The 12573-nt window shown below is 43.4% G+C and overlaps 1 protein-coding gene across 1 annotated transcript; it reads right to left on the bottom strand.

Annotated features, from left to right (window-relative positions):
• Positions 1 to 4311: 4311 nt before the first annotated feature.
• Positions 4312 to 8459, bottom strand: LOC116784984 (E3 ubiquitin-protein ligase RNF144B-like). Its single transcript, XM_032684124.1, has 5 exons — positions 8453 to 8459; positions 7502 to 7706; positions 6563 to 6707; positions 4763 to 4852; positions 4312 to 4565 (listed from the first exon to the last, which is right to left on the bottom strand). Exons 1-5 carry the CDS (start codon positions 8457 to 8459, stop codon positions 4425 to 4427), a joined length of 588 nt encoding a protein of 195 aa, XP_032540015.1. The 3' UTR covers positions 4312 to 4424.
• Positions 8460 to 12573: the final 4114 nt, after the last annotated feature.

Raw genomic sequence — 12573 nt, 5'->3', positions numbered from 1 at the left:
GGAGGCTGCTGGAGGGAGGCAGGCATGCAATCTCATCAGTCTCTGTGCCCACTGCCATATAGGGCTCTTCTCCTGCAGAGTTGTTGTCCCACAAAAGTTTAAGCATGGGCACAAACTTGGCACAGACCATACTGCCTGCAGTGGGACACACACAAACACATAACACTAAGCACAACCACAGGCCCAGGCCCGAGGCCATCCAAACCCAAGCCACAGCTGAGAAGTGTGACCAAAATCCTTAGAGGGATTATGAACCACCAGAAGCTTAGAACCAGGATTTTGCTTTTAATTAACTAAAAAGTACATGCTTGATTCTTGCTGAGTTACTCCCCATTGTTTACATACATGCTCTCTTCTTTGAATTCTTTTTATTGATCCCATATACCTCAGTTCTGGCAGCTGCACCAAGTCATCTTACCAAAATTTAAATAAAAATAATGTAGGCTTTCCATGAAAATGCTGTAGAAGAAAAATATACATTGATTGATATTCCCCTCCATATTAATGGTATCTCTGAACCTTCTGTACTTTCTCTTTGCCGTCAGGCATTGTGGTTTTGTTTTGTATCATATCCTATTCAGAGTGTAAAAAAGTCAAGATTTAAGCTAGTGAACAATGAGAAGTGGTAAGATGACTCAAAGGTACCAGTTCAGGCTGTGTTCAAATATTCCTCTCCTAAGGTTTGTTTTATATATAAGGGCAGTCAGGACAGTTGATATAAATTCATGACAAATGTGAATTTGAAGTACAGAAGACTAAATTAAAGAATTGTTATTCTTTTAAAAATAACCTTCACATGTAGAGTGTAGTTTATTTAAAAAGTAATACTTTAAAAGCCATGATAGATCAACTGTCCCAAGTTGCAGGATATACCTGGCAAATTCTGAAACAATGTTTCTCTTTTACACATACATTGCAGGAGTATTTCCCATTGGAAATCCAAGGAAGGATACAAATAAATGCATTACAAAGGCAGGGTCACTGAAATTGAACAGGCCTCGTATTGGAGACTTGGACTGGGAGTCATGATGGGATAGTAGAAGACAACCTGAATGGAGAAGTGGGAACAAGAAACTTAGGCAAAGTTAGGGTAAAGAAACTTTGAGCAAAGAATCTAGGAAGGGAGACAGAAAGGCAAGGAGGGAGACTCTGACTTGAGCTTAGCAGGGAAAAGGCATGGAGATTTGAACCAATATGAAAAGTCCAAAGCAGGCTTAGCAGTTAAGGAATCTAGAACTACAGAAGAGATGGCAAAGATGAATGAGGACAGGAGCATAATACAGACTGATGAACAAAAATGGTCCTTTTTGAATGGGTAAAGGAATCTTTTTCTGCCAGGGTACACTCTTCTTCACCAGAAGGCCATTCCAGAGGGTTGCCATTTTTTGCAGAGAGATCAGGGGCATTGCTGCCCTCAGGGGCAGCAGCAGCACCGCTCGTAGCGGCCGTGGAACTGTACAGAGAAGAACAATAAGTTGTGGACTCCATCCAGGCCCTTGGCAGCCCCAAAGAGGTAACCGTGGCCAGTCGGATGGTGGCTGTGCCAGCATCTGCTGGGAGGGCCTCTGCTGCTGGGCTGCTGGAGGGGTGCTGCCTGTGCAGATCTTTCCAGCCCTGGTGAGTTGTCCAGGTCCACAGCAGCCAAAGCTGGCTGACCCAGCCCAGAGCCACCATGCTACTCCCAACCTCATGGGGAACACCACCTCCCACCTGCCCAGGCAATGCCTCCAGGCACCACAAGCCATGTGGGACTGGCCCAGGCCATGCTGTTGTCAAGGTAGCCCTGCTGACAGTGCTCTGCCTTGCAGTGGCAATGCAACTGTAGCACAGATCTTCTCTGATCCCAAGGTTACATGCAGGACATTATGGATATTCTCTGTCTTGCTCTGAGTAGACTGGAGTCCCAGCTCTTCTTCTTCAGAAAGCATCTCCATCTCTGACTCAGCTGTGAGTTACCAGAAAAGGACTCGATCCTCTGCCACGAGCCCTGTAGATTCTGCCAGTATCTCACTATTGTGCTTGCTTCCCCAGTGGCAGTAGCAATTTAAGTTGGATGATTTGGATGACAATTTGAATCATGACTTCAACATCAACGAAGAGTTTCCAAGACTCCCAGCCTCCCAGATGGTCGAGGGCCTCCCCATGCTGTCAGAGACACAGGACCTGGTGAGCAGGGTGGTGTCAGGGACAGCCATGTTGGCATCCAGGGGTGTGGGGCTGGAGTCAGGTGTTGGGGTGATTGCTCCAAACACCCTCGCTGCCATACTGGGGCCTGGTGGCTGCCTGGGGAGCTTTCCAGGCATGGATCTTATAAAATAAAAATACACTCTGTCTTTCATACAGGCAGGAAAAATGGAGTCCTGATGACTTCAAATCTGTAGCAAAAACCCTCACCACACACCTAACCTGGCACTGACAATAAGGCATGCTCCATAGGAATTAGCCTCTGATGGGGAACTAACTGCACTTAAATCGAGCACTTAAAAATAAACTGAATGGTGTTGCCTTCCCAGGCTTTACAGCTAGACATGTGTGCCATGCTTTTATGAAATACTGTTCTTCAAACCGTTTAAACAAATTCCCACTCTATGGAGAGATCTGCATTAGCTTTAGAAAACACGTAAAGAACCAAAAAAGGTCAAACTTGTCCATTACTGGATTCTGGGCAAGACAGCTGCCTTCAGTTGCATTTCTTTAACAGAGGGAAGAACTTGACTGGTTCATTAACACAACAGTAGTAATGAAAAAAATACCAGACACCTTCGTCTCATTAGGCATTTTAGCAAAAACACACCAAAGGAAAGAGGGAGAGGACAAGGAAAGAAACTGGACTAGCAGAGGGTGTGTTGGTCATGGGTAAGATCACAAAACATGAAAAACCCACAGATTTTAACGTGCAGAGGACATTGGACCATTGCAACGCTGGTTATGGTTAAAGAGACCGTACAGCTCCTACATCTTTGTCCTTGAGGCTTCATTAAAGTAAGACTCACAACTTCAAGTTCATCAATCAAATGGAAATGACAGTAGAGCTGTAAAAACATAGGTAGAAAAATAGTGCAAAGCCAAGGGTTGGACACTCTATAATCTGTCACAAGTACCCCAAAGCACTACCATTAGTGCTCTTAAAGAAAAACACACACAGAAAACATTCTTTATTTATTATAAATGGCAGTTGCCTGCATTGCACTCTGTATTTAGAAGGTACTGATTACCTTTGTGCTTCCCTTCAAAGCTGTGGACGAAGAATAAATAGAGCCTTTCACACTGGTGAGCACTGCCTGCCCTCCAGTCACGACTGGTAGCAAAGTCAGACAGCATTTATAAAAGAAATCAATTAAAAAGAAAACAGACAGCATCATTTAAGGCCTTTGTCCTTGCTAGTCTGCTCAGCAGACTACACTCTCTTCTTAAAAGAACACCTACCACTTCTGTGACAGTATCTAGAGAGCAGAGTGAGAGAGCTGGGAGAGGTTACTGACTGATTACCTTTATGGGCAAAACAGCCTCAAAGTGGGGATATTACTTAAATTTATTACTAACAGAATAAGAGACCAAGAGTGAAAAATAAAACAATCTTAAAAACACCTTCCCCCTGCCCCTCCTTCCTTCCATGTTCTGTCTCCTCCCTCCCCAGTGGTGCAGGGGTATGGGGAATGGAGGTTATGGTCAGTTGCTGTTTCTGCTGCTGCTCAGGGAGAGGAGTCCTTCCCCTGATCCCATGGGTCCCTCCCATAGGAGACAGTCCTTGATGGACCTCTCCGATGTTAGTCCATCCCTCGGGCAGCAGTTCTTCCCAAACTGTTGTCCCGTGGGTCAGTCTTCCATAGAGTACAGTCCTTCAAGAATGAGCTGCACCAGTGTGTCCCCCACAGGGGCCACAAGTCCTACCCGGGAAAAACCTGCTCCAGCGTGGTCTTCCCTCTCCACAGGCTGCAGGCCCCTGGCAGGACACTGCTCCATCTTGGGCCTCTCACAGGGTCACAGCCTCCTTCATGCATCCACCTGCTCCTCAGAGAAATCTGAGTGTCACCAAGAACCAACAGAAAGCACAACAGTAATGACTGGGTCTGCAAAGGCAGTGTAACACTGCAGGATCAAGTCACGTGCAGCTGAGGGAAAATGGGAAAGTTCCAGCAGTCTTGGAAGGTGCCTCATATTTATGGCATGAACTAGGGAATGGTGTCCTGGTTTCCTTTTCAGGAAGCAAAAGCCCACACCATACATACTGCACAATAATCTAGATCTTTCCCACTGTAGGATTTGTTAGTGATAGAATAGCCTGTAAAGAATAGGCACTTATCCCAAGAATTGGCAGAAAAAAACAAGCATTATTTGGTAGGTGTGGCACCAAAATACAGCCAATGTGCTTTCTCACATATATATGCTGTACAGGTGGAGGAGACTCAAACAGACACAGAGTTTTAGGTGGTTGGTGGGCTGTGGTTTTTCTTTTTGCTCCGGCAAGATTTGCAAATGCAGCAGATGATGCAGGGAGATGCCACCAGCAGCAAAGGAGAGGTCACCAGTGCTATGATACTGAGTCCAACGAGGATCCCCACAACCTGAAAGACATGGTGGGGAAAAATAGGTATTGAGCTAATGTGGAAAATAAAGGACACGTGTGCAGGCATAAGCACAGCATAGATCACAAAGAAGATAGGGGAAAAAACAAAAATAATCCTCTCGGTCCTTCCCGAAGGGTAAAATCTCTTTGCTTCATGTGCGCATGAGAGCTCTGCCCAGCTGGCTAGGAACACACCTGAGTTCTGTTCCACATCACTGAAGCCCGCGAGTGGCCGAGCTTGTTTCTGCAAGGGCCTCTGTCGTAATGGCGTAAGAAGATATCGTTCTGAAAAACAGAAGGAGAAGCTCTAAGAGCAGGTTACGGTACTGCAGGGAGTGGTTCAAGACCAGACTGGAAACACAACCTTCCTGACACTGCTTTAAAATTGCCTGCTGCCGGCAGACAAGTTCACCTGTCTTCTAAATAATTACCCAGACAAACTTCTCAGAGTTCCAAAAGTTGGTGTATGTTTGGCACCTCAGCTGTCAGCCAGCATCTTTCCTCCCCCACTTTTAAGAAGCGTACGTCTCTAAGTTGCACCTATTGCACAAGAACCTGGTCTGTAATTTAATGATAATAAAGGGGGCTGAAAACATCAGATATCTCTGAAAACTGGTAAGGTGAGGGATCATCTCCCTGAGGTGCTTCTGCTTGCTGTTCTCCTGCTGTACTTACGCTTCATAGTCATTTTCTTCCTAGGCTTAATGGGGAAATTTAAGAAGTAGAAAAATCCTGTTTCCCTTCTCTTTTCTCATTAAGACTTACTAAATTACCAATTTTTTCAGAAGGTGACTCACACCCTCCACTACCCTCCCTTAGCCAGCTGTGCTGTAAGATGATGCTGCTTCCCCTTTCATTTTTCAAACCTACTCTCTGCCTTTACACCTATTGCCTTCATCTATGCCCCAAGTTCCTGTAACCCTGCACATTTAGAAAAAACACATTGGAATCCCACAACTACAGTTGCTTTTCCTCTTTCTCTCTTGGAACTGACAAAAACTCAAAAAGGGCGTATCTGCAGAGCCTGTGACAATCTGACAGTCTTCCACTTCAGCACAGTGTTAAGCAATCACCCTGTACTGGATGTACTCTGAAGCAAGCTGGAAGACTCACGTTGAAAAAGCATGCTCACCCACACGGAAATGGGACACGAGACTAAGTGAAACCTGTTTAGCATGACGAGTAAAGGAAGGATGAAGAATGAGGAAGTCTCCTTGTTTGCTGGCTGCAACAGGAGGTGCAGTACAAAAAAGAGGACAAGAAAAGCCATGCAGCACATAACATTTTGTTTTAAGGGCTTGGTAAAGTCCTTTGCACACTCCCACAGTTATTAGTGATGTCTGTGCCAAAAAGGCAAACTGCCATATCCACGAGCACATTACTTCCGGGACTCTTAATTCTGCTAGGAAACTTGAAGTCCACACGAGTTCAGACTAGTTTGCAACCCTTGAGAAACCAACAGGCACTTCACAATCCAGGCTCATAATCCAACGTTTTTATCCTCAAGCTTCCCAACCAACCAGTCTCTTCAGCAAACACAGTCCATGAGCTCTTAAGCACTCTACCATGGAACAACCCACTTCACCCAGTATCAGACCACTTTTTGGACAGACTGTGTCCTTTGTTGTTGAAGCGGGTGGAAGACACTTATTTTCCCTCGCTCTCAACCAAATGGTTTTTAACTACTGGAAGAGGGAATAAGAGCAAGGTGTTGCTGGAAAGAACCTCCAGAAAGCAACCAGTCCGTCTTATTTCCCTCAAAGAACTAGCATGGGACCCACAGATGTGGCTATAACCCTTCATGGGGGGAAAAAAGGATACTGATACAAATAAAAGTACTGGGTGAAAGATGAGAAAGAAATTGAGTCAGAAGCTGAAGGAAGCCAAGATATTTGCTAGGACAGCAAGGAATTAATGAAGAGCTTGGACAGGGCCTCCTCACACTAAGCCCAATCCCATTACTCTTTATCCAGGTGTTTTTCCTGCAGCACTTACATCCAAGTTCTGTAGACAGTACCAGCAAAACGTGTGCTTGCAGTTCTTGCACATCATCTGAGCACAGCCCTCATTTCGCTCAATATAGATCCGACAAACTGGGCACTGCTTAATTGGTGCCTCTGTCTCTGTTCCAATAAGGGATCTAGAAGAGCAAGGAAACATCACAGTGAAATCTGAATGCAATTACTGTTGATATTCCACTGCCTAAAGTATACTGGGCTTCTTTTCCAGAGCATCTAGTGGTGTTGTCTTAATGCACTCAAATGTGGGAAGCTTCTTATGTTCACTACCCTACATTGACATATACTCACTACTAGGTGTAAGATATTAATATCACATAAAAGTGAAACTCCATTGCCTTGTGCTTTTATGCTACATAAAACCAACACTCACTACACCCACAAATTAACTACCTATAGCATTACAACTTTGGACTTTGTTACAGACAGCTTGCACAAGTCATTTAACAGGACTGGATTATGCAACTCAAAGCACTGACCCTGTCTGAACAAAATCAGCTTAAACTCCACCAAAGCCATCAATCAAACCTGGAGGAAAAAAATCACGGCAAGAGCATTTTGGCAACTCCTTATCCAATGAAGTCTCCAGCAAGCAGAATGCTTACATTTTAAGTCTTTCCGTTCTTGCAAAAAATGATCAAAAACTTTGAACACACAACTAAACAAAATCTGATTCTGAAAATAAAGATGGAGGGCCAGAGACATGACAGAATCTAAGCACAAAAGTGCTTTCTTTCTGTAGATTAAGGAGTTATGGAAACTTGTCCAATAGGTTATTTGCACCTAAGCAAAATGAGCTAAAACCAGGTTTTTCACAGTGCATGAAATTTACACTCTGATTTTATAGATACTAAGCAGGGGCACTGTGACAAAAATAACCAAAAGAATGTATGGCCTCCATGGACTCCCCTCTTACCCCTGCTCGGTTGGGACTGGAGTAGGTTGGTTTTCCCGGCACAGGTGCTGCAGGTGCCAGGCCTCCTTGCAAGAGGAGCAGAACATCAGGTGGCAAGCCGGGCACTCCACTGGCACCGGTGCTCTAGGCTCGCTTGGTGCAATGTGGCACACTGTTTGGCAGTCGGCCGTGGGGCACCACGTTCTCTGGGGGTCCAAGTGCACCTCTGAAATGCAACAGAGAGAGAAACAAAACTGTTTATACAGCCTCCTTTTCATTCCAGTGACATGTGCCCAGGCATACAAGACCCAATTCTACAAGCGGGTGTGGAAGCCAAAGCGCTCCACACCCACGCCCATGGGGATTTGAGCCTACTCTTCCTCAGGCAGGTCTGCAGTTGCACTCTGCTAAGGCACCTGCACTAGAAGCATCACAAGAATAGAAATACACTACACAGAGCATATCTTTGCCTTTTTATAGGGAGGTCCAAAATACGAACCTAAGTGCTGCTTGCTGACAAGCACATGGCTTTTGTAACACTAGGGGATTCTGAGTCTTTCACAGGTACAAGCCATGCAGTGACTTCTGTGTAAACAGCAGAAGGACTGTCATTACAATAATTTCAAGTGGCTTTCCATGCCCTATTTACTCCCCTCTATCTGCAAACTCCAATTAATATTCACTGTATGATGTCGTCACTCTTTGCCTGGTAATGAGCTTAGAACAACAGTCAAGATTTGGGGTGAAGGCACTGAGTTACACTCATCACCACATGGCAGCGAATGATAATTGTTGAGTCTCTCTCTCCCTTCCTCAGCTTTATTCAAGGAATTTGGACTTGCAACAAAAGACCGAGTGGAAACACGTTCACTGTTCTTCTCTTGCTGCTCAAGTCCGTGAGATGCAGCTGAACATTCACACCCTGCAGAGCCTCCCTAGAAAAGACCTGTTGTGCCTGCAGGAGCTACCCACCTGTCATCCTTCCCTGGGAGTTCTCTGGTACCACCACTGTGAATAATTAGATGGAGGGCATGTCTCAGAAGCAGCTGGAAACCCTGACTGTGAGAAAGCAAAAGCCATTACAATGTACCTCCAGCAGATAAAATGTTGTCCCTCCTGAAATAAAAGGCTGCACAAGAGCCTCAGATACATGTGCTCTGGACAATTTGGCTGGAACCACAGAAGGATGATCATCTTCTCTGTTGGCTGCAGGACACACAGGTACTCAATGCTCTGAATTCAGGTCATTTCTGAGTCTGTGCCAGAGCGCTCCAACAGATGAGGAGAATTTCTATAGCCATGCCAAAAGTTGTTACCTATAATTCAGGCAGTGCCAGCAAAACAGCTGTACCACCTCCCTTCAACCATTTCATGAATCTAGTTGCATTATTTCCTCTTATTCTTTTGCCCATGCTTCCTTTGCCTCCAAAAACAAAGATTTTGCTTTCCACTGAATGAAAGCCAGAACAAATTAGTTTGCAGCTTCATTTGTGGAGAGAAGAGAGGCATGGTCAAACAAGTAATTTGCCATTTTTACATACTTTTTAAAAGTACTGTCCTAACTGAGCTGATTATCAGTGCTGAATTTATTCCAAACAAACCAGCGGGGGAAAAAATGTACCTGCATGACCAAAATTTTGAGCTGTAGTTGACAACAGTGATATTCTCCTCAATCTTCATTCTGAAAACATATTCTCAGAGGCAATACTCTCAAAACCTTTCAGATAATCTATTGAGGTGAAAAGCCCTCAATAGGATATCTCACCCAGGTGGAAAATCCTACCTTTGGGTGCTGAATAATTGTAGCTAAGCTGGAAATATTTAATAGTAAATATCCCTTTAATATGTGATGCTCAAAAAACACAGCTGGGATTGTCTCTCATAAGCACTGCAGGATGTGGGTGTTTGGGAAAACTAAGGAACATGTATTTCTGAAACTACACGTCAGGGTGTAGCCTTCCTTCAGGTCCTCTGGAAACACAGAGCTGGAGGCCCCATTCTGCTGCAAGGACAGGCAGGGCTGAGGGAACAAGGGAAGAGAAAGCAGCAGACTTTTCCTCCTGCAGCCTGCCACACATCCCCCATCTACAGCCTGGAGTAGCTCCAGCTCATCCAAGTTGCTCCTGGTACACCCCTAGTCATGATCTCCACCAGATTTTGCAGTGGAGCAGATTTATAGTAGTCCTGTATCCCACCTACAGAGAGGGAACACCACCGCTGTCTGCATGTCCCTGCAGCAGCACTCAGGAGCTAACCCAGAGCCTGCCCCATGCTCTTTAAAAGGATTTTAATTCACTTATTCTTGTGAAAGTAAATAAGAGTCAAGATTCTGATCCCGTCTCCTCTACCCTCTTTCATCCTCAAAATTTCCATTAAGCATCTCTGATGTATTCAAATTCTTTCCATAAATTCCCTGAGTTATCTTTTTAGAGGCAGTTAAAGATTACAACAAAATGAGACAATGTTTTTACACTGTTTTTTTTAATGTTGCACATACTGCATTTTATAACATTGGAAGAAAAAAACAAAGTAAACCTTAAAGACAGAAAATAAATACAATTTTTATGAATATATGCAGATAGAGTGCAAAAAATTGCATCTGTTAAACCTTTAAATGCTGAATCATACAACAAAAAAAATTTACAAAAGCACTTATTTCTTTATACATGTCAGCTTTCCTCTTATAAACACAAAAATATTTTAACAAATCTTACAAAGATCAAACCCTTTTGCCCTTCACCGGGAGAAAAGTGGTGAAGAAAGTGTATTACCGGGAGGAAAAGAGGAAAAAAAACTCTGATAAACAAATTGTAAAAGCCTAAACAGGTACCAGGGAAACAACACGTAGACACTGGGGAGGGGTCCGTGACCACTGCCAGCTCACCACAGTGCACAGAAATGCACCTTCGTGTCAGACTCAAACACTTCGAACCACATATATTTTAAATACACACTTTGTCCAGACATAAGCAATGCTGGAGCACTCAAGAGCTCTCACGAGGCAGCCCTTGGTGCCTGCGATGTTAATGCCAGTGTGGTAAATAACAGTTCTGCTTCTTTTCATTCCCAAGCCTTGCCCATTAGGCAAAGCAAATGCTTAGACCAGCTGAGCTCCAAATAGCCCATCTGAATTGAAGTTTCTGTGAAACTGAAACAGCCAGTACCAGAGACTGGAAAACAAAAGGAACAGAGATTTGCTGTGGAATCTGGGAACTTTTAGGGGTGAGTGGGTAGCCATGGAAAGGGCCAGCTTGAGATATGGCCCCTGATTAAACTCCAGGATACGCTTACCCATGAGAAGATGGCCCAGCATCAAGGCTGTGGTGCAGCACCAGCCCAGCACTACACGTGCCACAGAGCTGGTGGCACTCAAAGCCTCACCCGGATGAGCCCCTTGTGCACCACATCTACCACATGGGCCCCAGAAAGCCATAAAGGCAGCTCAGGCACCTCCCTGAAATTTGAGCAACTTACTGCACATTCAACCTGTCTGGGATCTCCTGGCACTTGGCCACCAGAAGCTGCAGCTTCTGTTTGGACATCCAGAAGGCACAAGCAAATGACTGAAGTCCTTAATTTTCATCCAAGAAAAAAGAAAGCCTCTTGGGAAAAATGAAGAAAAATGAGGTCATGCCCTCTAAAAAGATGCTGGACCTTGTCAAACAGTATCATCTTGCATAGATTGTGATGGTCAATAAAATTCATTGCCAGGAAACTACCTTTCCTAACAATAGACATTTGCTCAATTCAAAGAACTAATTAAGGGATCACAAAAATCCCTCTGATATAACTACAAAATAGCAGGAAACATTTACTGTGGACTGCACCAAATCATAGGAATTTACCATGCCAGGAGCACCATGACCTTCTCCACAGAAATCAGAACAGGGAAGGCTTCCAGTATGAATGCAACTAAAATAAATCTGTCATATGATAAAAGCAATGATACTTCAACCTCAATATTTTATAATTACTAATTATAAATTATATATGCATCGTATAAATTATAATAATAAATTTAAAAACCACATTGGTTCTGAGAAATTTGAGAATAGTGACACAAAACAAGCCTTTGGGCTTCCTGTTCAGCAACACCATTCAGCTCTCACTTCATTACTTTACTAACTAAAGGACAAATAAAAATTAGACTGAAGTTTTCCAGAATCTTAGCAGTAAGTTCATCTTCCAGCAGACCACAGAAGAACTAACTCTTACTGTTCCAGGAAAGGTAAATTTTCACATCTTTATTGCCAGCCACATGAGTTAGGGTCTGATCCTACACGCTCACATGTGAAAGTTTATAACCAGAGTTAGTTTATAACTAGAACACTCTGGTCAACTGTTTCAGTGTATTTTTAAAATTATCTTCCTGTACAAGTATATCCTAGAAAGCCTCCAGAGAGTTTGAGGCTCTAAGCTGTGGATCTATACAAGAGAAGCTTTTTTGATTTATATAATAAAAATATGTATACAGGATGTAGACTTTTAATTTTTTCCCCATCACATTTCCAAAGAAGTCTGCCTGACAATAGAAGCATCTCTCCTGTGAAGCTCAAAAGCTGTAGGGCTCCTTCACCTATGAGCTCTAATAAAGCAGTTCTTATTTAGGTCTTACAAGACAACTTTTAAGTCTGAATGAGCTTTTCTAAACAAGACAAGTCTGAAATTTCTATCTTTGCTCAGTTATCTCAGCATCAAATTTCTTATTAAAACTTGTGAGAAAATTGTTGGAAGATTTTTATCCTCATACAAAGAAATCTACTAACTTCGCTCTAAGAATCTTTGGCCTGAAATAGAGGATGAAAAATATGATCATAAAAGGAATCAGTTTGAGAAAGAGTGACTGGGAGAAGGAGACTACAGTGCAATACAGATTTCAAATTTTTAAAGCAGCAAGCACTACAGCACCACCCCCCACTGTGATACCAGAGAACAGAACAGCCAAAAGTTGATTTCATTGTCCCATTGTGGAAATGCAGTTGATTTCTGTCCACTTGTATATTTCCTAGCAAATATGGAACTAATATCCAGTTTCTCTTAGTTCATTCAAGTAAAATGTATGTACATTTTAAACTTATCTTTGGCCTTTATGT

Source organism: Chiroxiphia lanceolata, chromosome 1, assembly GCF_009829145.1.
Source record: "Chiroxiphia lanceolata isolate bChiLan1 chromosome 1, bChiLan1.pri, whole genome shotgun sequence".
NCBI classification, from domain to species: domain Eukaryota; kingdom Metazoa; phylum Chordata; class Aves; order Passeriformes; family Pipridae; genus Chiroxiphia; species Chiroxiphia lanceolata.
This window is presented reverse-complemented; position numbering and strand designations above follow the sequence as displayed.